This window comes from Pantherophis guttatus, chromosome 12 (assembly GCF_059756535.1).
Source record: "Pantherophis guttatus breed Tessera chromosome 12, ASM5975653v1, whole genome shotgun sequence".
Taxonomy (NCBI): Eukaryota; Metazoa; Chordata; class Lepidosauria; order Squamata; family Colubridae; genus Pantherophis; species Pantherophis guttatus.
Window position 1 is genome coordinate 6,893,015 of NC_142074.1, and position 22,762 is coordinate 6,915,776.

The 22,762-nt window shown below is 40.0% G+C and overlaps 1 protein-coding gene across 3 annotated transcripts in view; it reads right to left on the minus strand.

Annotated features, from left to right (window-relative positions):
* Positions 1 to 331: 331 nt before the first annotated feature.
* Positions 332 to 22,762, minus strand: part of PAK3 (p21 (RAC1) activated kinase 3) — a 115,611-nt gene continuing 93,180 nt past the window's right edge. For all 3 annotated transcript variants that reach the window (XM_087877560.1, XM_034435056.3, XM_087877561.1), the window contains 8 exons: positions 21,172 to 21,235; positions 15,977 to 16,025; positions 14,005 to 14,117; positions 13,479 to 13,596; positions 10,523 to 10,622; positions 8,450 to 8,646; positions 6,516 to 6,653; positions 332 to 2,057 (listed from right to left, as the gene is read on the minus strand). In XM_087877560.1, the coding sequence (XP_087733686.1) occupies positions 1,968 to 2,057; positions 6,516 to 6,653; positions 8,450 to 8,646; positions 10,523 to 10,622; positions 13,479 to 13,596; positions 14,005 to 14,117; positions 15,977 to 16,025; positions 21,172 to 21,235 (869 nt within the window). In that variant the 3' untranslated portion in view covers positions 332 to 1,967. The remainder of the gene's footprint in view (positions 2,058 to 6,515; positions 6,654 to 8,449; positions 8,647 to 10,522; positions 10,623 to 13,478; positions 13,597 to 14,004; positions 14,118 to 15,976; positions 16,026 to 21,171; positions 21,236 to 22,762) is intronic.

The window sequence follows — 22,762 nt, forward strand, 5'->3', positions numbered from 1 at the left end:
TCATTTGACACTCATCTTTTTTAGGGAGCTCTGCCCTCTCCCACTATCTTCATGCCAAATTCAACATTGTTAATATCTGAAATACACACCAACCAACATTTTCATCTCAAATACAGCAATAACTAGGATGGCCAACTGACCAAGAAAAAGGTAACCTAGCTTATTCTACTACTTGAAAACAGAGTGATGTGTAGAAACGATCAAGAAATGCTTACAATGCTTTGGAGAGAAACATAGGGTAGTTAAGATAGCTGGCAAACCACATCAACTTATTTTTTAATGGCTCATGTTTAGGGAAGAGAAAAAAAGAACCAGATATGTCCTACTCAGATTGGAAGAAACATCAACACAAATTTGTTTAATCAAAGCTATTTGCTTCATCAACAGATATTCACAGTAATTGCTAGATTTCAGCAATACAGGGAGTTCAGAAATTCCAGATTCAATGCTTTGTAGGTTAGGTCACAGTTCAAACAGGCTTGGGGGAAGTAAAATAACCCCATCAGATTATGTATTGCTGCATTTTTCATGCTCTCTGTGACTGAACCGTTTCTCTGGCAATGCTCCTCTTCAAACCTTTCTTCTTCTGAGCTCCTTAAGCATGGGCAGGGAGCTCAGTAAATCCCATCTCACATCAGTTCTCTCAAAAGTTGGGCATATGCCTCAGCACGTATCCCCTTCCCAAATCCTGTTTTACTGGAAAACTTAGATTTACAACTGTAGAGTTGATTTCTTTTCCTTTTTAAAAATTCAGATTGTGATGGGGGGAAAAAGAGAAATTCAATCCACATATCAAAATAAGTGCAGAGTTTGAAGTTAGCTTTCACCTGGATTCAGGCTGATGCCCTAGGAGACTTTCTTTCCTGCAAGATAGGCTCTTCATCCGGGTGGGATGACTGATCAGGTTTCATATTAAGAAGTTCTCCAATTTGAAAGGAAATTTCTTCCAGTGCATTTGAATTTAAGCATGGGGCAATTAAGACAATAAATAGGGAGTGGGTCTGACCCTCCAGAATGTGGAATGGAGCAGCCCTGGAGAAATGAGCCTCAGGAGCTACTCTGGAGAAGTGCTCAGGATTCTGGAGAAGAGGATAGGCACCTTTGCAGGATCGATCCTATTGTCAGATATGAAAGCAGTTCTGACATTCCATCCAAGTTCAGCTCACATGGTTCCTTTCTCTACTTCAACATCTTTTCTTTTTAATTTGGGGGAGGAAAAAAAAAAAACCTCATCGACACAAAAGCACCAATATGCATCGTGACATCATCACCATGACATCAAGGTGACATCATCAACATAACGACATTTTTCTCTTTTAGGCTCTCAGGACTGCAATGCTCTCTGTCTCATCTATTCCAAAGGATAACCCCCCACAAGAAGATGCTGTGATCGATCAACTTCTGGGTTTATTGTCATCATCATCATCACTGTTACTATGATTTTCTTTTCCTTTTTTTTTTTTGGTGGGGGGTGGGGGTTAAATAAAGCAAGCCTTCCTTTGTGATTCTCTTCTTCTTAGAACCAAAGCCAGCTGACCAGGAGCTAGTGAACAGTTTGGATTCTTCTTGGTAAGCTGAAGCAGAAAGTCAAACAAAAAAGAAAGGAGAACTATTTGGAGGGGGGGTCACCACTCCTGTCCCAGTGAGTTGAGTCATGCAGTGCTGTGGTCCCCTGGAAGCACCGCACAGAGCAAAAGAAACGTCCAGTCTAGCTCCTGCTCCAAAAGCTTCCATTCACCTCAGAAATAAATTAAGGGATTCTCAAGAGTGGAAAGAAGAGATGTGATCAGTGATGTCTCCTCTAGGGCAGTGGGACAGGTCATTCCTGCTTCCCTTCCCCCCGTTAACAATGACAATGTCGCTCATTGCCTGCCCGTCTGGCCACAAGAGAGTCCAAGGTGTGACAGAGTTGTTGGTCTGGTGTTCAGTCCTGCCACAAAAAGAACGGGCCTGTGCTATTCGAGAGGCTAGCGGCTACTGTTCTTTATAGCTTCTTTTGCAGCAATAATCAAGGGGGTCAGGCTGGACAGCGGCTTGGCCAGTTTTAAAAACGGGTGCTGGAAGGAAAAAGAAAAGAATGTATCCATTTACGAACTGTGACAGTGAGACAAGTAGGTAAATTATTTATTTATGTAGTATATGGCATTGTTACATTAGCCAAAAGATTACAACGCTAATGCAGAATACAGGTAGTCCTTGACTTACGACCACAATTGAGCCCAAAATTTCTCTTGTTAAGTGAGACATTTGTTAACTGAGTTTTGTACCATTTTACGACCTTTCTCGACACAGTGGTTAACTGAATCACTGCAACTGATAAATTAGTAACCTAGTTGTTAAGTGAATCTGGCTTCCCCACAGACTTCACTTGTCAGAGGGTTGCAAAAGTGGATCACATGCCCTTGGGACAGGGGTGAAATGCTCCTGGTTTGGACCGGATCGCCCGATCCGGTAGCGATGGCGGCGGGTGGTTCGGAGAACCGGTAGCAAAAATCCCTGCCCCACCCCTCATGCCCAACTGAGCAGCATGATCATCAGAGGCTTTTTTTTTTTTTTACTTTTAAAAGCATTTTTTCTACAACTTCTTCTGCCGAAAAAATGCTTTTAAAAAATGCTTTAAAAAAAAAAAAGCCTCTGATGATCAAGCGGCTCAGCTGGGATCGTCAGAGCCTTTTCTTTCTTTTTTTTTTATAAAGTTTTTTATTATAAACGTAAGTTAAAAAGACATAGACATACAACATATACAAAAATCTTAGTTTCTTTTTCAGCTACTTAACAGTGATCCATTTCTTACTATATATTAATATTTACAGATATTATAATATTAACTATTTCATTTCTACTAATCTGTTAATTGATCTATCACATTTTTCTCTTTCCCTTTTTCATTCCCTTAATTTATTTTCTTATTTTTCAACCATTCATACCAATTATTCCACACTTTATATAATATTTGGTTTCCTCTTTCCCCTGAATTTCTTTAGTTAGTTTATCCAGTTCTGTGCATTCTAAAATCTTTTTAATTATATCCTTATCTGGTGGTAATTCTTCTTCCTTCCAGTATTGCGCATATATAATACGCACTGCTGTCAATATATGTAGTACGAGATACTGTGTTTCTTTAGTATAGTTTTCTATTGACATCCCTAATAGAAACTGTTCAGGTTTTCCCTCTATTGAATTCTGGATTATTTCTTCAATCCAATTTTTAATTTTCTTCCAGAATTTTTTCGCCACCGGGCATGTCCACCATTGATGATAGAATGTTCCGTAACTGATATTACACTTCCAGCATTTCGGAGAATTGCTGGGGAACATTTTTGCTATTCTCACTGGTGGGAGATGCCATCTGTGAAACATTTTCATCTGGTTTTCCTTGTATGCAGTTGAGATTGTTCATTTCATATTGGTTTTCCACATCTTTTCCCACTTCTCCAACTCTATCGGGTAATTAAAATTTTGGGTCCATTTGATCATTGTTTCTTTCACAGTTTCCTCTTCCATTTTATACCGTAATAGAAATTTGTATATTTTACTAATTAGTTTTTGTTCATTCTTTAACAAAATTTTATCAAGGTCGGTGTATTCTACTCTGATTTGATCCATTTTCTTTTCCTCCATATATTTTGATCTTATTTGTAGGTATGACCACCATTGTATTTCCCTACATAAATACTGTTCCAGTTCGTATTTTGCTTTTAGGGTTCCCCCCTCATTAACGATATCTCTATATCTAATAATTTTGGACCAATCTAGTAAATTTGGGTGTGTTAACGTTTCTTCTGGGGAGATCCAGGATGGTACTCCTATATAGTGATATTTCTTAATTTTATTCCAAATTTTTAAGAGTGAGTTCCTAATTACATGTCTTTTGAAATATTCAAAGCATTTTTTAACCACCTCTTCCCTGGAAGAGGTTGCAGAAAAAAATGCTTTAAAAGTCTCTCTGACGATCCCAGCTGAGTTGCCTGATCGTCAGAGAAACTTTTCAAAGCATTTTTTTCTGCAACCAGTTCAGTGGAAGAGGTGGTTAAAAAAATGCTTTGAAAAGACTCTGACGATCCCAGCGGTATTCCTGATCGGCAGAGGCTTTTCAAAGCATTTTTTTGCATTTGCAGAAAAAATGCTTTGAAAAGTTAAAAAAAAAAAAAAAGTTGGCCACGCCTACCCAGTCACATTACCCCCCCAAGCCACGCCCACAGAACTGGTAGTAACAAATTTTACATTTCACCCCTGCCTTGGGACACAGCAAATCAAATCAAATCAAATCAAACCTTTATTGTCAATGCACAACATGTGTACAATGAAATTGAATGAGGCTCCCTTGGTGCAGCCCCCGCCAAAACAAAACATACATCTCAATTAACTCAATAAATGAAAGAAATAGAACGGAAACATGAACCCATTGCCAAGCATCTGAATTTTGATCACATGACCATGGGGATGCTGCAAAGTCATAACTGTGAAACGCTATCGTAAGTCACATTTTTAAGTGCCGTTGTAAGTTTGAATGGCCACTAAACAAACTATTGCCAGTCAAGGACTATTTGTAGTAGTTTGGCTGCCAATTTACTAGCTCTGTTTTTGTACAAGCTAGTGCACTTCCCAACAAACAAAGACTCTTTCTCACTATGAAGTGGTATCTAAATCTATTGGTATTGCTAACAGTTGGGAAACCAACCAAGAAAAATGAATCTAAGCCAGTGGTGGGATTCAAAAATGTTTACTATCAGTTGTGTGGGCATGGCTTGGTGGGTGTGGCAGGGGAAGGATACTGTAAAATCTCCACTCCCTCCCCACTCCAGGGGAAGGTTACTGCAAAAGCCCCATTTCCTCCCGATCAGCTGGGACTCAGGAGGCAGATGATAGATGGGGGCAGGGCCACTCAGAGGTGGTATTTACTGGTTCTCCAAACTACTCAAAATTTCTGCTACTGGTTCTCCAGAACTGGTCAGAACCTGCTGAATTCAGGTTCTTGGCGCATTCAGTTTTATGCTTCTTCTCAAGAGTAATTTTGGAGGAAACTGGTCATCTGATGCTGTGCAGGAAGCAAATCTAACCCAGATTGGAAATCAGAGAAGGCAGCAGGAAGCTAGGATTCGATGGGGGGAGAAACTTTGGAGATTGTGAAAGGTAGGAGGCAGCTAGGGTTTGATGGGGGAGAAACTGCAAAGATCAGAGAAGGCAGGGAAGCCAGGAGGCAGCTAGGACTCGGTGAGGGAGAAACTGTACAGATCGCGTCCTAGCTTTCTCCTACCTTCCTGCCTTCTCCAATCTTTGCAGTTTCTCCCCCCATCAAATTCTAGCTGCCTCCTGCCTTCTCCAATCTCCAAAGTTTCTCCCCCATCGAATCCTAGCTTCCTCCTGCCTTTCCCCCATCAAATCCTAGCTTCCTTCTGCCTTCTCCGATCTCCAGTTTCTCTCCCATCGAATCCTAGCTTCCTCCTACCTTCTCTGATCTCCACAGTTTCTCCCCCATTGAATCCTAGCTTCCTCCTACCTTCTCTGATCTCCAAAGTTTCTCCCCCATTGAATCCTAGCTGCCTCCTGCCTTCTCTGATCTCCAAAGTTTCTCCCCCATTGAATCCTAGCTTCCTCCTACCTTCTCTGATCTCCACAGTTTCTCCCCCATTGAATCCTAGCTTCCTCCTGCCTTCTCTGATCTCCAAAGTTTCTCCCCCATTGAATCTTAGCTTCCTCCTGCCTTCTCTGATCTCCAAAGTTTCTCCCCCATTGAATCCTAGCTTCCTCCTACCTTCTCTGATCTCCACAGTTTCTCCCCCATTGAATCCTAGCTTCCTCCTACCTTCTCTGATCTCCAAAGTTTCTCCCCCATTGAATCCTAGCTTCCTCCTACCTTCTCTGATCTCCACAGTTTCTCCCCCATTGAATCCTAGCTTCCTCCTACCTTCTCTGATCTCCAAAGTTTCTCCCCCATTGAATCCTAGCTGCCTCCTGCCTTCTCTGATCTCCAAAGTTTCTCCCCCATTGAATCCTAGCTTCCTCCTACCTTCTCTGATCTCCACAGTTTCTCCCCCATTGAATCCTAGCTTCCTCCTACCTTCTCTGATCTCCACAGTTTCTCCCCCATTGAATCCTAGCTTCCTCCTGCCTTCTCTGATCTCCAGTTTCTCCCCCATTGAATCCTAGCTTCCTCCTGCCTTCTCTGATCTCCACTCTATTTTGAGCTGAAAAGCCTCCTGCACCAACCTGGAAGCCAAAATGGGGGCGCATGCACAGCGCACGTGCATGCATGCGCAGGGCGCATGCGTGGGGGGCACTCACATTGCATTTTGTGGGGTGGTGGCACATGCACGTGCATTCATGCGTGTGCGTGTGTGCTTTGGGCACTCGGCACCAAAAAGGTTAACCATCACTGCCCTAATGTATGAAATATGAGTAACCATACAAAGGGGCAAAATTTATAAGCAGCTTAACCTGTCAGGCTGCCCTGTCAGAGAGAATCTCCGTAAGAGCTATACTTCGTCAAAAGATTAAGCTTTTCCTTCATTTACCTGCAAGAGTTCTTTCGCAGACCCTCGCCTGTCAACATCCATCTCAAGGCAGCGGTTCAAAAAGTCCCGGAAAACCACGGAAAGTCTTTCAGGATTCTGGAGTTCTGGTGTCCCGTTGGTAGCTATCAAATATAAGGCCTGAGAGATAAAATAACAAATTGAATCAATCCCGTTATTTAGGTAGATGGTCAGATATGCCTCGTCACACCCATATTCCTCTCGGCTGGACTATTGCAACGCTCTCTACATGGGGCTCCCCTTGAGATGCACTCGGAGGCTCCAACTGGCGCAGAGTGTGGCCGCGCGGGTGGTTATGGGAGCGACGTGGAGTTCCCATGTAACACCTCTCCTGCGCGAGCTGCACTGGCTCCCGGTGGTCTTCCGGGTGCGCTTCAAGGTTCTAGTTATCACCTTTAAAGTGCTCCATGGCTTAAGACCTGGTTATTTACGGGACCGCCTGCTACCACCAATAGCCTCCCACCGGCCAGTATGCTCCCATAGAGAGGGGCTCCTCCAGGTGCCGTCGGCCAAACAATGTCGGCTGTCGGCCCCCCAGGGGGAGAGCCTTCTCTGTGGGGACACCTACGATCTGGAACGAGCTCCCCCCAGAGATACGGAGGATCCCGGATCTGCGCACCTTCCGCCGTGCGCTTAAGACTTTTCTATTTCATCAAGCCGGCTTGGCCTAAATCTTCCCCCTTTTAAATGTGGAAATTTTAAATTTGTTTTAATAATAGGTTATGGGTAAGACGTTTTAAATTGGGGAGCCATTTTGGATTTAATTTTTTAAAATGTATTTTAATGTTTATATTATATGTTTTTTAATCTTGGCTGTTCACCGCCCCGAGTTCTTCGGGAGAGGAGGCGGTATAAAAATTTAATAAATAAATAAATAAATAAATATTCTTCTCTTATAAACACATAAAAGCAAAATGCGACTTACGGCCACAATTGGGACCAGAATTTCTGTGGCTAAGCAAGGAGTGAGTTGCACCTGATTTTATTACCTTCTTTGGCACCGTTGTTAAGTGAACCCCTGCAGCTGTTAAGTCAATTATGTGCTTGTTAAGCAAATCTGGCTTTACCCATTGACTTTGTTTGTTGGAAGCCAGCTGGTCGGGTCACAAATGGTGATCACGTGACCCTGGGATGCTGCAACTATTGTAAACACAGACCAGTTGCCAAGCACCAACTTCTGATCATGGAACTGTGAGGATGCTGCAATGGTTTTTAATGCAAGGACTGGTCATAAGTCACCTTTTTCAACACTGTTGTAACTTTGAATGGGTATTAAACAAATGGTTGTAAGCTGAGGACTACCTGTACAGTCAGTGTAATTTTGAGAAGGGCTCAAACGGGTGAGCTTTACTTATCAGAGCAAACCAAGTTTTTCTGTGCAGAGCTTCAAAAGGGGGAAGGGGTTGTTTTGTCAGAGTTTTGACCAAAATATCTCTGTTTTGATCAATTGATCAAAGGACTTCTATCTTCTGCAACAATAAAGGAGAGTTCCAGTGGTCTTGTAGAGGCAATTTCATGACATGGCTTATCTGAAAGAGTTGACATCAATTTTGAAAGTCTAACAGAGTTCTCTCTCCCTGCGCCCTTTGTAGCCAAGAGAATCAAGGTGGGACAATCCTGAGTTACTTTCTCACCAACTTCTCTCTTTCTGAGCTAAGCTGGTATTTACTATAACCCTGAAGAAGGAATGCATGGGCTGTTATCTCAGTACCCTTCTACAGTAGGGAAAAGCTGCAGGAGAATTTTTTTTCCCCACTGCCTTTTCTAGGATAGACAGCTAGAAATGTCTGTCCTACTTAGTCCATGAGTTGGCTGTGGTGGACTGGTCTCCATCCAAATGTACACTCCAGTGAATTCCACTACACACTCAAGCTTTGGAAGGACTCAAACATAACAGTGTAGAATGTTGATCTTACCCTGAGAGGATTCTCATTGAGATACGGAGGTTCTCCTTCTACCATTTCTATTGCCATGATTCCTAAAGACCAAATGTCCACTTTGGGGCCATATGCTTTCCTTGTGACCACTTCAGGAGCCATCCAGTAAGGTGTCCCCACCATTGTACTCCGCTTGCTCTGTTCAGGAGTTATCTGAGCACAGAAGCCAAAATCAGCTGCAGGTAACAGAAAATAAAAATTATTACTGTAGAAACCATACTGATAATAGAACATAAAATAACCGAGTTAGAAGGGACCTTGGAGGTCTTCTAGTCCAACCCTCTGCTCAAGCAGGAGACTTTATACCATTTCTGCAATTGAACAGAACAGCTCATCTTATTGTCTATGGAGATTTTCAATCATCCAGGTCATTATTGTCCCCAAAATGCTTTTTTCAAAAGGCAACTGGACTTCCTTGGTTTATTTGCTTTGAAAAAGCTTCTTGGAATGAGAACAAAATGTTTTTAAAGAAAATAAACCAAGAAAATCCAGCTGGCTTTTGGAAAAAGCACCTTCAGCCTATTGGTTCAGCCCTCCACAAAAGTCCATTTCTCATATGGCCCCTTGGGAAAATTAATTGCCCAACCCTGCCTTAAGGTGTTGCCTGATGCCTAGAAGAGCTGACGGTACCAAAGTCTTTGATTTTATAATTTCTTATCCATTTAATTCCTTTAAGTATGCATGGTTGTTTTATTTTTTAATGCTTCATAAATGAACAACTGAAAGTATTGTAAGTGTGGCTGTATTACATTTAGTAAAATAAATAAGTATCCTTTTGGCACTAATCCCTATCGATACAGATACACTCATGTATGTATCATTTTACATATTGCCCAGCCTTTATAATGGAGTTTAACTGCACCCTTTGTTGTCTTAAATTTCTTGGGTTGATTCCAGTATTCCAACTGTTCATTTCTGCCATGTTTATTGATCCATTAAGCCTTGGAAATCAGTGCCAACAGGCCTTAATTAATTCTTTTATAGCTATATGATCTAGTGTAATCATTGATGGATAAAATAGTGCAAAACAATGATTAAACTAAATAAGGGATACAACAGCAAACATCAAGCAATATTAAATCAAGCTACTCAATGAAATCCAAATGATTGAGTGAATCATCAGGTCTTCAAATCTATAGTAATAATATCCAGATGACTGAAAGCAGGAAATGCCACCCCATAATTCAGAGTGCCAGGCTATAATGGGCAGAAGGAATAACCTTGAGGAGAGGAAAAAGAGCCACAAGCTCTGAGTCCAGAACAGAAACATAATTTGAAAAAGCATCTCAGATACAATCACCCTTAGTTCTCTTGAAGATAAAGTGTGTATCAGGCACAAGCAACCAGAACAGCTCTGAGAATGGGTCAAATAGGTTTCTTCATTGTTCGGCCATTTACAAGAATCTTGCCAAACTCTCTGAATTCCCATGGGAATGGCAGATCTAGACCTAAGGGTTTGACTTCAAATGTTTCCTCCTCTGAATTGACTCTTAGCTTCTTTTGACCTTCTCTACTAGGGCCTCCTCTACTTCAGTCAGTGGTTCCACCACAGGGGAGGGAGGAAGCATATTCAAACTTGCAAGACTCATGTCAGCCCTTCAAGGTAGACCAGACCATGAACACTAAAAATATTTTTATTATATGGTTATAATGAACGAGCCTTTCAAGCCTGAGTGCTTCCAGCCTCTCTCTCTCTTTATCTTCACGAGAACTAATGAGGATCTTGTCTGAGACACTTTCTCAGGTTACTACTCTGTCCCAGACTCCAATTTCTTTCATCTGACAATTGAAACTCTTCCTCTTCTTCCTCAAGATTTTTCCTTTTGCTCATTACATAGAGTCACAATATACACAGTGATAGACAATCTCTTAAGCGATTGATGATATTCCTACAAAGATGACGAAACAAATCCAACCAAATTTCTGTTTCATGCTGTAATTTAATCTTAGAAGAAAAAATTATTTGTGGAAGGAGATTTTTACCTTCTTCTCAGAGAAAGCAATAGCTGTCAAGGTAGGACAGATAGGACAACAAGCAGAGAGGGTACTTACTGAGTTTCACAGATCCGTCCATCCCAAGAAGTATGTTGTCACTCTTGATGTCTCTATGGATCACTTGGTTTGAATGTAAGAAGTCTAATGCTTGCAGGCACTAACAACAGCAATAGTAACACAAGAACATATTTTAAAGAGAGAAATGTAGAAATAAAGAGCAATCTTCTGACACAGGAGAGGCAGGAAGGGCCACTATTTTCAAAATAATGGTGATTTGTGGATTACAAGGAAGAGTGAACAGCTTCTTCCTAAGAATATACTTCTTAGTATATTAGGACCATTAACTTTCTTTTTCCTACCAGATGGAAAGTTACCGTATTTTTCGGAGTATAAGACGCACCTTTTTCCCCTTTAAAAGGGGGTGAAAATTTAGGTGCGTCTTATACACCTACAATCTGGAACGAGCTCCCCCCCAAGATACGGAGGATTCCGGATCTGCGTACCTTCCGCCGCACGCTTAAGACATTCCTATTCCATCAAGCTGGCCTGACCTAAACTTTTCCTCTTTTTAAATGGGAATTTTAAATTTGGTTTTAAATTGGGGTTTTAAAATGGTTCAGCCAAATTTATTTAATTTGTTTTATCTCTATTTTAAATTTTGTATTTATATGTTTTATTTTATGGCTGTTCACCGCCCTGAGTCCTTCGGGAGTAGGGCGGTATACAAATTTAATAAAATGAAAAATGAAAAAAAAAATACACCCAATGTAGCCCTGCCCACCCACTGGCCCCCACCCTTTGGCCTGTGCCTCGCAGCAGTTACCTCCTTGCAAGCAAACAGCAAGAAAAAACAGCTGCTTTCAGCTTCAGCACAAGTTGATTAGATCAGCCTCCCGACTCTGATTTGCTCTCAGCTGTTTTGCGCAGGGCTCTTCTGCTTGCTGCAAAGAGTGCTGGAGCAGATTTTTTTTTCCCTCGTGCTAATCAAGCTATGCTGAAAATGAAACTGAAAATAAAGCAGGCTGTTTGCTGTTTGCTACAATGAGGCAAAATTAGGCAGAGACAGAAGGAGATTTCTTTTTCTTCTTTTTCCTCACCAAAAAAGGTGGGTGCAAACAATGGGAAATTTAGGGCAAAAGAGAAGAGTTCAAAATTTTAAACACAAAAGAAAAAAAGGAGAAAGAAAAAGGCAAAAATAAAAATGGAAAGGGAGAAAAAGAAATGAAAGAGAAAAATGTTATACATATTTAGAATTGAAATATGAATAGTAGTAAGAAATAAATGGGAAATCATGATTGTAAAAATGAAATGAATAATAATTGGAATATTTGTCTTTGTATTTTTGAAATCTAGACAATGATAAGTTTTTATTTTTTTATTTTTTTTAGAAATATGAATAAGTAAACTGTAACAATTGAAATACCTTTAATGGTATATGGTGATGAAAGTAAAAAGGATTAAGTTGTAGCTTGGATAATAGCTAGAACATTTTTAAATTTAATTAGGGAAATTGTAATGATTGAAATATTTTTAATTATATATTGTGATGAAAGTAGAAATGATTAAGTTGTGATTTGGAGGATTATATGGGCAAAACTATGTGGGTTATTGGGAGAATTTAAGATGTGAAAATGAGTAACATAAGAGAGGGAAATTATTTGGTTTATTATTATTGGTAAATATAATTAATTGATTTGTAAGAAATTGGATTGCATGGAAATAATTGGAATATTCATGTTCATATTGATTAATATACAAAAAAGATAGTTATATAACTAATTGATTTATATTAAAATGTTGAATTTGTATTAAACAATTGTAATATTACATAATTAACCAATGTGAGGATGGATATAAAAATAGATGACAATGGGAAGGGGTATAATATAGAATACAAAGGGAAAAATTGAATTTGATTAAGATTAGAGATGAGGATGAAGGGTAATATTGGTTTTTTAAAAAAAATAGATGAGGAATAAATATGGCAAAAAGAAAATATAGAAATTGTAAATTTAATTGAAATGACTAAACACTGTTTAAATTTGTGAACCAGCCAAATACTCTGTTCAAAGAAAATACATTGTATGTTTGTATGTGTATTTGTCAAAAAAAAAAAACTTTTTTAAAAAAAACAACCAAAAAAGATAGGTGCGTCTTATACTCCAGTGCGTCTTATATTCTGAAAAATACGGTACTTTCAAAATTCTGGTCAACCACCACACAATTCCTCAATTTTATCCAATCATAAGTCCAAGCAGTTGCTAGAAGTCAACATGGGCTTGAAAACATAAATAAAAGGGAGAAAGCCATGTATTCATTAATTACATAGTTTCCTTGCCATAAAGTAGTCTTAATGAGTATCTAGACTGGATACAATCACATATCAAAAAAAATGCATGTCAAGACTGATTAAAACTTGCACGTCAAGACTGATTAAAACTTTCACCTATATTCCACTTTGCTCAAACCTTGACAAAAGAAGGGGGTGGGTTGATTGGAATGTAAGGGTGGGGCATCCAAGCATCATTGATTCCAGTGAGACATAACTCCCCTCCTCAAGGACACCCATAGCAAAAGGCCACAGCAGTGGTCAGCGGGTTCTCAAAACAAAATGAACAGAAGTGATTGGTAGGTGTAATGGAGCGTGGGGTAGCCCGTGGGGAAAGGGGGAATGAACTATGCGTGCTTTTGTGTGGGAAGCCCAGAGCCGGTTTTGCTTCTTCTGTGCTAATGTGGATTTATTCAGTAAAGTTTGTACTCTTGGTAAAATAATGTCCCAGGAGTTTCTTTTTCTGGATTCCCAACTGGACAGTTGACAGTACAACTGTGAGAAACTATGATTATAAATTGACCAGATTAATTGCAATGCCTTGACAGTGATAGCACACTGGAACAGAAACAGTTTCAGCAGAATACTACTTTAGTAAGTCGTGGAATTATTATTTAAAAAGGGAAGATTTACTTTATCATAAAGATATCAACTATTATATTTTCTCAGCACAGTATTTCTTACCTCCCTGCAGACAGCAGCAATTTGTCCTTCATCCATGCACGTTTCTGTAACCACATCTGTCAAGGAACCCCCAGCCAAATACTCCATTACAACCCAGAGTTCATCTCCAACAAGGTAACTGGAAAAAAAAATATATAGGATGCATTCACACAGTTACAGGTCAGTATTTTGCAGCAAACCATTCCAAAATTAAAACATTTCAGGATAAGATTCTCTTGAAAGAGATTTACAATAATGTTGCAATAAAGATGCTTCCATGTCAACAAGCATCTCACTGAAAGCTAGTGTAAACTTTCTGACAATAAACCTTAGAAGGAATCGGGTACGACTTTTCCTGATTAACGCATTTTAGGGAAAAGGGTGAGTTTTGAAGTCATGAAAGTTTATGTCTTTTCGTAGAATTTGTTAAAATTTCCTTGGAATGTTTGCTATTACAGACCAACACCGCCCTCTTTCTATAGTATTTCTAACAATAACAGAAATCAGTAAAAAGTGATGAAAGAAAGCAATGCTTGGGGTTACTTACCTATCTAAATAGTTCACAATGTTGGAATTCTTATTTTCCCTCATGACCAGAATTTCATTGATGATTAATTCCTTTTTGGGTTGTTGCTGCAGATTCATCTGCTTTATTGCCACCTGGAATCATATTATCCCCAAAACAAGAGGGAGGGGGACAAGAAAAATCATACAATTATTGTGTAATAAACCCTCCATAGTAAGGGCTGGCAGATTAAGGCAATGGCAACATTAAAAATTTTACTTAAGCAACTTTGCATACAATATCTATCTGTCAAGTAACTGGGGGCTCCTCTCTCTTCTTCTCTGATTGTTTTCTCGGTACCTCCTTTCCCCAAATTTCTCACATTCCATCACAGACATTGAAATTAATGTATGAGAGAATAATTCTCACATACAGAAGTTAATCTATAACACCCTTTCTTTTCAACTTGGGTCATTCTGACCCAATTGTGAGAAGAGCACAAATACAGATAGTCCTTGACTTACAGCAGTTCATTTAGTGAGCATTCAAAGTTACAACAGTACTGAAAAAAGTGAATTATGACCATTTTTTAAAAAATTACGACCTTTGCAGCATCCCCATGATCATGTGATCAAAATTCAGATGCTTGGCAACTGGTTCATATTTATGACCATTGCAGTGTCCCAGGGCCATGTGATCACTTTTTGCGACCTTCTGACAAGCAAAGTCAATGATGTAGCTAGATTCACTTAACAAGCAGGTTAGTAACTTATTAACTGCAGTGATTCACTTAACAACTGTAGCAAGAAAGGTCATAAAATGGGGCAAAATTCACTTAACAAATGTCTCATTTAACAACAAAAATTTGGGCCTCAATTGTGGTTGTAAGTCAAGGACTCCTGTATTGAGATGATAACTCAATCTAAACCAAACTAGAGATACTTCAAAGTCATTTTCTGCTTTGATCAATCAATGTGGATTGCCCTTCAGTCAATATAAATAATGGCACATCATCTCAAACACATTACATGTCATTGGGAAGCTTTAAAATAATCTTTGACCCACCATTGATTTTTTTCTTTGTTCTAATTAATAGGGTATTTACATAGAAAATCTTAGGTCTTTACAGAGATCTTTCTTTAATTGGCATCTACAGACATCTTTGGAAATCAAAGGTTTTATCCAACTGTTAAGAATTAATGATAGGACCCTTAAGTAGGAAATGTTTCAGCAAGGCATCCCAATACCTGGTTAGAAAGTTGAGTGTTTTATTAATTAATAAAGCAGCTAGATTTTAACACCTGCTTCTCCAGCCATTTAATGTAGAAGCTGGACTGTATCACCCACTGAAAGTACATGAGATCACACACTAAATTATAGAAGCCACACAATGCAGCAAAATTGCCTCCCCTGTGCTTTTTGATACAACTAACCCACAATATTCAACAAATCTTTATGTAGTTCTTTTGGCTTTTTAACTTTTTCTTAAGTCTACCAGAATGAGTTCAAGAGTTGCTGGAACTTGGCTCTGGGCACTTAATGTATATGTATGTAGCAGATAATATTTTATTCTCTTCTCTTTCCAGTTCTTCTTCTCCTGTGACTTGATATATTTTTTTTCATTAAAGAGAATGCTGTTTTTTAAAGGTTGCACTAAATAAAGTATGATATTCCTTCTCATCCTTGAAGTTGCAAGACAGAACTATAGGTATTCCTAACCTGAATTGGCTTGGATGGATTTTAACAATCTACCAGGTGTTTATATACTTATATAGATTGGCATGGCACCTGAGGAAGGAAGGGAAGGAGAGAGGGAAGGATTTATTCTTTGTCCCCATAAGACTTCATTTCATTTAGGACATAAGCAGAACCATATGCAAGCCATGAACTGCATCATCAGGTTAGTGCATTAAACAGTGAGAATCTTTGGGTGGTCAGATTTCCACCCAGAAAAGAAACGAGTCCTCAATGTTTAAAAGCAAAATAACCCTGAAACAAATGACATCACACTCACCTCCTGCCCTGTAGCAATGTCTATTGCTGTATAAACAGTACCCGAAGCCCTGGGGAAAAATAAAAAGGGGAATCAAGATGTGACACATCAGCAAGAGAACAAAAATAACTTAATAATAACATGAGAAAGATCAACAAGCTTCCCATCCTAATGTGATTATGAGGGTCACATCTATCCTAGCATCTCTACATTGAATGGAGATGTTTGAAGAATCTGAATCCTCTCCTGTGGGGTCCTTAGTGATTTCCGAGTGTGATGATTTTCTTGCAGATGTTTCATTGGCAAACTAGGTAATGAGGCTAGAAGCTCTGAATTCTCTTCCCTTCAGCCTGTTCTCTCCCAGTTAAATTTTTTAGCCTCCAAGTATCAAGATAGGAAAATGTTTCCCAAGCTTTTGCTGGATAGAGAATTCTGGGAGTTGAAGTCCCCACACTTTAAAATTGCCAAGGTTGAGAAACACTGAGATAGGATGTCAACCACTTCTTCTCTACAGGCTGGGATGGCTGTGTAAAGTTGGAAATTAACAGCAGACTGATAATTTCCAAACAGTCTGACCAAACAGTCACATGACCTTCCCCAGGGATTTCATGGAGTTGTTGAGTACAGGAAAGAGAGAAATGACCCGTGGCGTACCGCATGTTAGAAGTCTCTAAACCACCACAGACTCAAAGCATCCACTGAAGAAGGAATGGAGCCATTCCTTGGAGGCATTGGAGGCATTGTGGAGGCCCACAATGCCTCCAATCCCCAAGCCTTGTAGATGATCCAGTAAGATAACATGATTTGGGGTATCAAAGAGCTTCTACAGGATCAGGAGGAGGCACTATCTGCCAGAAGCCAGCTGGGAAGCTTGCAAATAGCAATCACAAGACCCCAGAATGCTGCATTGTAAATACATGCTGGTTGCCAAGAGCCTGAATTTGGATCACGTGACTGGGAATGCTATGATGGTTATAGCAACAGCAATAGCACTTAGACTTATATACCACTTCATAGTGCTTTACTAAGTGCCCTCTCTAAGCGGTTTACAGAATCAGCATATTGTCCCCAAAAGTCTGGGTCCTCATTTTACCAACCTTGGAAGGATGGATGCTGAGTCAACCTTGGGACGGTGAGAATCGAACTGCCAAACTGTTGGCAGCGAAACTGGTCATACGTCAGTTTTTTCAGTGCCATTGTAACTTGGAATGGTCGCCGAATGAATGGTTATTAATTGAGCACTATATTCTCTCTCTCTGTGTGTGTGTGTGTGTGAACCTCCTATATATAAAGAATGTATTACAAAACAGTAATAAACTATACATCTTAGGGTGATTAAAATAAACAACACACACAGAAAGAAAGAAAAATATGAAAATACTCTGAGCCTGAGGAAAAAAATGTAAGCACTTTTTAATACCAATACAATATAAATACAATATGACCCCAATGTAATATCTGTATGTACATATGTACCAGGGGTGAAATGCTCCCGGTTCGGACCAGCTCGGGCAAGTAGGTAGCGATGGCGGCGGGCAGTTCGGAGAACCGGTAGCAAAAATCCCTTCCCCCCCAGCCTCCAGCTTGCTTACCTTCGCACGCTTGCCTTGCTTCACTTGCTGTAACCCCTGCAATCCATTGCATCAGCAAGCAACTGAATCTCCCTGCCTGCAATCAAGCTCATCGGTGAGCAGCTCTATCTGCCTGCCTGCCTGCCTTTTTCCCTTCAATTGGGTAAGTTTTTTTCCCCTTTGGGAGCTTTAAAAAAAATAGTTAATTGGGGTTTTTTTTAGTTGTTCTTTTTTTAGATCTAACCATTTAAAGTTTAGGAAGTTTTAAATTTAGCTGCTTTTATATAAAAATAAAAATAAAATAAAATAAAATAATATTTGTGCAGCTTTCTGAGATTTTGTGTGTTTCTGCAGTGTTTCACTCTAACTACACAAACACACAAAATCTCACAAAGCTGTACATGGAATTTTGTGTGTATAAAGTGTGAAAGTTGTTTTTTTGGGCTTTTTGTGACTGTGTGAGGTTCCTGCTTGTTGCAGGGGCCATTTTGCCCCTGCTTTTACATTGTGGGTGAGCCAGTTCTGTTGTGTTGTGTTGTGTGTGTGTGTAAAGTGTGAAAGTTGGTTTTTTGGGCTTTTTGTGGCCATGTGAGGTTCCTGCTTGTTTCAAGGGCCATTTTGGGTCTAGCACAGCTGCTTTTACATTGTGGGTGAGCCAGTTGTGTTGTGTTGTATTTTTTAGGTTAAAAAAGGGCAAAGAAGTGATGTCAACTTGGCCACGCCCACCTGATCACCAAGCCCTGCCCACCCAGTCACCTGACCACCAAGCCCTGCCCACTAATTAAGCCACACCCACAGAACCGGTAGCAAAAATTGTTAGATTTCAACCCTGATATGTACGTTATTGCCTTTTTTTTTCTTGTTTAATTAAGGAAATAAAGCCTCTGAGATGGAGCCCATTGCAAATTTCACCCATCAACAGCGAGAAGGAAGACATATGGTGAATGTATTTATTTTTTTATTTTATTTTATTTAATTTATATACCGCCCTTCTCCCGAAGGACTCAGGGCAGTGAACAGCCATAATAAAAACAATGTACAAAATAGAATTTAAAAGCAGATTAAAATAATTAAATCATAGGCCAAATTTAAAACTCTCATTTTAAAACCAATTTTAAAACCCCATTAAAACCAAATTAAAATCATTTATCCCATCAGAGCGGCTTGCTGGAATAACAGGGTCTTCACTGCATGACAGAAGGCATGGAGGTCGGGGATCCTTCGTATGTCCGGGGGTAATTCATTCCAGAGGGCAGGGGCCCCCACAGAGAAGGCTCTCCCCCTGGGGGTCGCCAGTCTACATTGTTTGGCTGACGGCACCCTGAGGAGGCCCTCTCTGTGTGAGTGTACCGGTCGGTGGGAGGCAATCGGTGGCAGACGGCGGTCTTGGAGCCATGGAGCGCTTTAAAGATGGTAACCAACACCTTGAAGCGCACCCGGAAGACCACCGGGAGGCAGTGCAGCTCGCGCAAGAGGGGTGTTACATGGGAGCGACAGGTTGCCCCCATTATTACTCGCGCGGCCGCATTCTGGACCACTTGGAGCCTCCAGGTGCACCTCAAGGGGAGGCCCATGTAGAGAGTGTTACAATAGTCCAGACGGGAAGTGACGAGGGCATGAGTGACTGTGCGCAAGGCGTCCAGATCCAGAAAGGGGCTCAACTGGGAAATCAGGCGAACCTGATAAAAAGCCCCCCTGGCCACGGCCGTCATATGATCATCCAAAGACAGCCGTGAGTCCAGGAGGATGCCCAAGTTGCGAGCCCTCTCTGAGCGGGGTAAGATCTCATCCCCAATAGTCAGCGATGGTGTGAGCTGGCTATATCAGGACGCCGGAAACCATAGCCACTCAGTCTTGGAGGGGTTGAGTCTGAGCCTGTTCCTCCCCATCCAGATCCGCACGGCCTCCAGGCAATGGGACATCACATCAAGGGCATCATTGGGGTGGCCTGGGGTTGAAATGTACAACTGTGTGTCATCGGCATACAGTTGACACTTCACCCCAAAGCCATGGATAATTTCGCCCAGCAGCTTCACATAAATGTTAAACAGGAGGGGCGAGAGAACCGATCCCTGCGGCACCCCACAAATGAGGAACCTCGAGGTCAACCTCTGCCCTCCCATCAACACAGACTGCGTACGGTCAGAGAGGAAGGAGGAGAACCACTGTAAACGGTGCCCCCCACTCCCAACCCCTCTAGCCGATGTATACATTTCTAGTCTTCTGATTTGTATTATTCATGTTAACAAATCCCACTGAGGGGCAATTTCAGATTAGGGTTGTGCTCCAGTATTTATTTAAAGAACCATATGCTGCTTCAGAAATCCCAAAGCTGTTTTCCAAGGAAATTCTGTGCAATCCATGGGTGATCTTATCCCCAATTCTTTTGCCTGATCTCATTCCATAGAAGTAAAAGTACAATAGTAGTAGTAGTGGCTTCCATTGCATTTTAATCATTCTGCACTGAACTCAGTCTTTCGGTCAAATACAATGTTTTCACTGGTAGGGAATGTTTCATTTTAATATAAATGCAAATGGAAATGGGATTTTTGGTGACTAATAGGGGTGTTTAATCCAATTTGTTTACATAAAAAAAATAATTCAGTGTATTCAAGGCTGTCAGGGCAGAACGATGGCTCCTGAGCTTAGAGGAGTCTGATTTGTATATTTTATTTAGAAAAGCCTGTTTACATCCAAGCTGAGCCTCTTGGGGGACTAGGGAAAAAAAAGATTTACTGGCAAAAAAAAGTGCCTTTCAAGATTGATTCGCACCTGCTCCCCCAGTTAGAATTTATTGCAACGCAGTCCATGGGAAAAGCTAAAGCAAGAAATTCTCTATGCATATTTTCAAGGGCACGCAAGCTAAACACATTTATATTTTTATCCCATAAAGAAGGTGATGTCTTGCAGACACGTTCTAGGATCAATGGAGTGTAGCTCTCCAGGCCAAAGTTAAGAACAGCCATCTAGTTAGCACCATTCTTTTTTTTATGCGGCGTGTTCCATGCAGGGTGGGTGAGGGTGTCAAAATCTGGAACATGGTGGGCAGAAAGTAGTGATCCAGGTTCCCAGGACATGGAATAGGACAATTCTCTGTGGCCAACTCGCTGCCAAGTCACCATGGGATAACTCGCCATGGATAATTCCATGTGAGATAACTAACATGATAAATGTTATCCTCCACTGCTTCTTTCAATATTATTTCCATTTTGTCAATGGAAATAATGTCAATTAGATAATGGTGGATAACATTTGTCATGTTACCTCATGTGGAATCATCTGAGGCGAGTTATACTGCGGTGAGTTGGCCACAGCAAGTTGTCCTTGACCAACCCCAGCTTCTTTATGGTCATAAATTGAGGATTACCTGTATCCCATGGGTATATTGTTTTAATAATGAACTTATTATGAAATCTCCTTTTAAAATATTTCCTGATTTTGTAAACCGTTTTGGAAGAGGGTTTAAGTCTATCTATGTCATACTAAATACTTAGTAGTAGTTTGGTTCTGGGCCCATGCTAATTTTTTGGTGGTACATACAGCCTTCAGGTTATAAATTGTAATCTCTATACCAGGTAATACATGATGGTCCGTGTTGAAAAAAACCTGATGATAAAAAGGAAACAGGAAGAAAGGAGTACTAACCCTTGGCCAATTTTTTCAAACCGTGTATATTTCTTCTTCGGGTCTCCAACACTCACAATACTTCCTAAAAGAAACAGGAAAAATAGACCTTGGTTAAAACACGCATTAAAAGGCCAAGACAAAAGATAGTAGACAATTCCCAAATAATTTTGGAAAAAAGAAAAATTGGATATTGTCAGAAATTCTTAGTCTGGAGAACAGTAAGAATTAAATATTAAGGTGAGATTCAGGAAGCAAAAGAAAACAGATCAGTTGTTTTAAAAAAGGCTACAATGTCACCCAACAGTTTAAAATGCCGAAATATTTATTTGGGTACCACCACTCATCTTTTGAAAAAATAAATAAATAAAACCACACAGTGCTTCAGTTTCAAAAACTATACCTTTGGAATCAAAAACAGAAAACTAGTACAGTCTTAGATAAATAACACTTCCTGTAAGCTTTCTTTAAAAAACATAAATTGTATAATTGATACGGATCGTTCATTCTTCTCTGGCTAGTAGATTAATATAACAAAAACATTTTACACAAAGTGCAAATCAAATTCCAAATTGCTATTCCAAATTCTTTCTATACTGAGTATTTCCCCTATCAATCTGTTATATAAATAGTTTCAGATGTAATTCATAACTTACTTCTCCCTAAATTTCTAAAGACCCACTGCTTCTCCTTCAAATTAAAAAAAAAACCCTATAAAATCTAATGAATTCAAAAATCTCTTGAAATTTGTGCAATCCTACAATCTGGCAAGTTGAACCTACATTTTCCATTTTTGTTTGAGAGCTTATGTGTTTTGCTTATGTGAACAATTCCTGTATTTTCACAGAACAACTCGTGAAATATTGAAGAATAAGCGTTATATATAGGTGTTTAGGAAAATTTTGGGTTTGAGCAGAGCACTCTTGGCAGAAAGTTGCAGGCTTAGAAAAAACTAAAATACTTAAAATTAATTGAGAAACAACAGTAGATTATGATGGCATTATGATAAGCATCAACACATTAGTCCTATAATAAATTCAATTGAGAATTGGAAAAAGCTACTTCCTGGTTATACTAAAGACTGAAATAAAGGAAGATTTTGTAATGGACTGGGGTCTATTTCAAAAAACTGATGTCTGACCTAATCTTTCAATGATTTATTTGAAGGATAATGGCCACCATGTCTTGTACTGCATATCTGTCTGTCTGTCTATCATCCATCCATCCATCCATCCATCCATCCATCCATCCATCCATCCATCCATCCTATCTACCGTATTTTCCGGCGTATAAGACGACTGGGCGTATAAGACGACCCCCTACTTTTCCTGTTAAAATATAGGGTTTGGGCTATACTCGCCGTATAAGACTATCCCTCTTCCAACGCACACCAAATAAAAATTAAAAAAACATCAACTGGCTCACCCACAATGTAAAAGCAGCTGTGCTAGACCCAAAATGGCCCCTGAAACAAGCAGGAACCTCACACAGCCCCAAAAAGCCCCAAAAAACAACTTTCACGCTTTACACACACACAACACAACACAACACAACACAACTGGCTCATCCACAATGTAAAAGTAGCTGTGCTAGACCCAAAATGGCCCCTGCA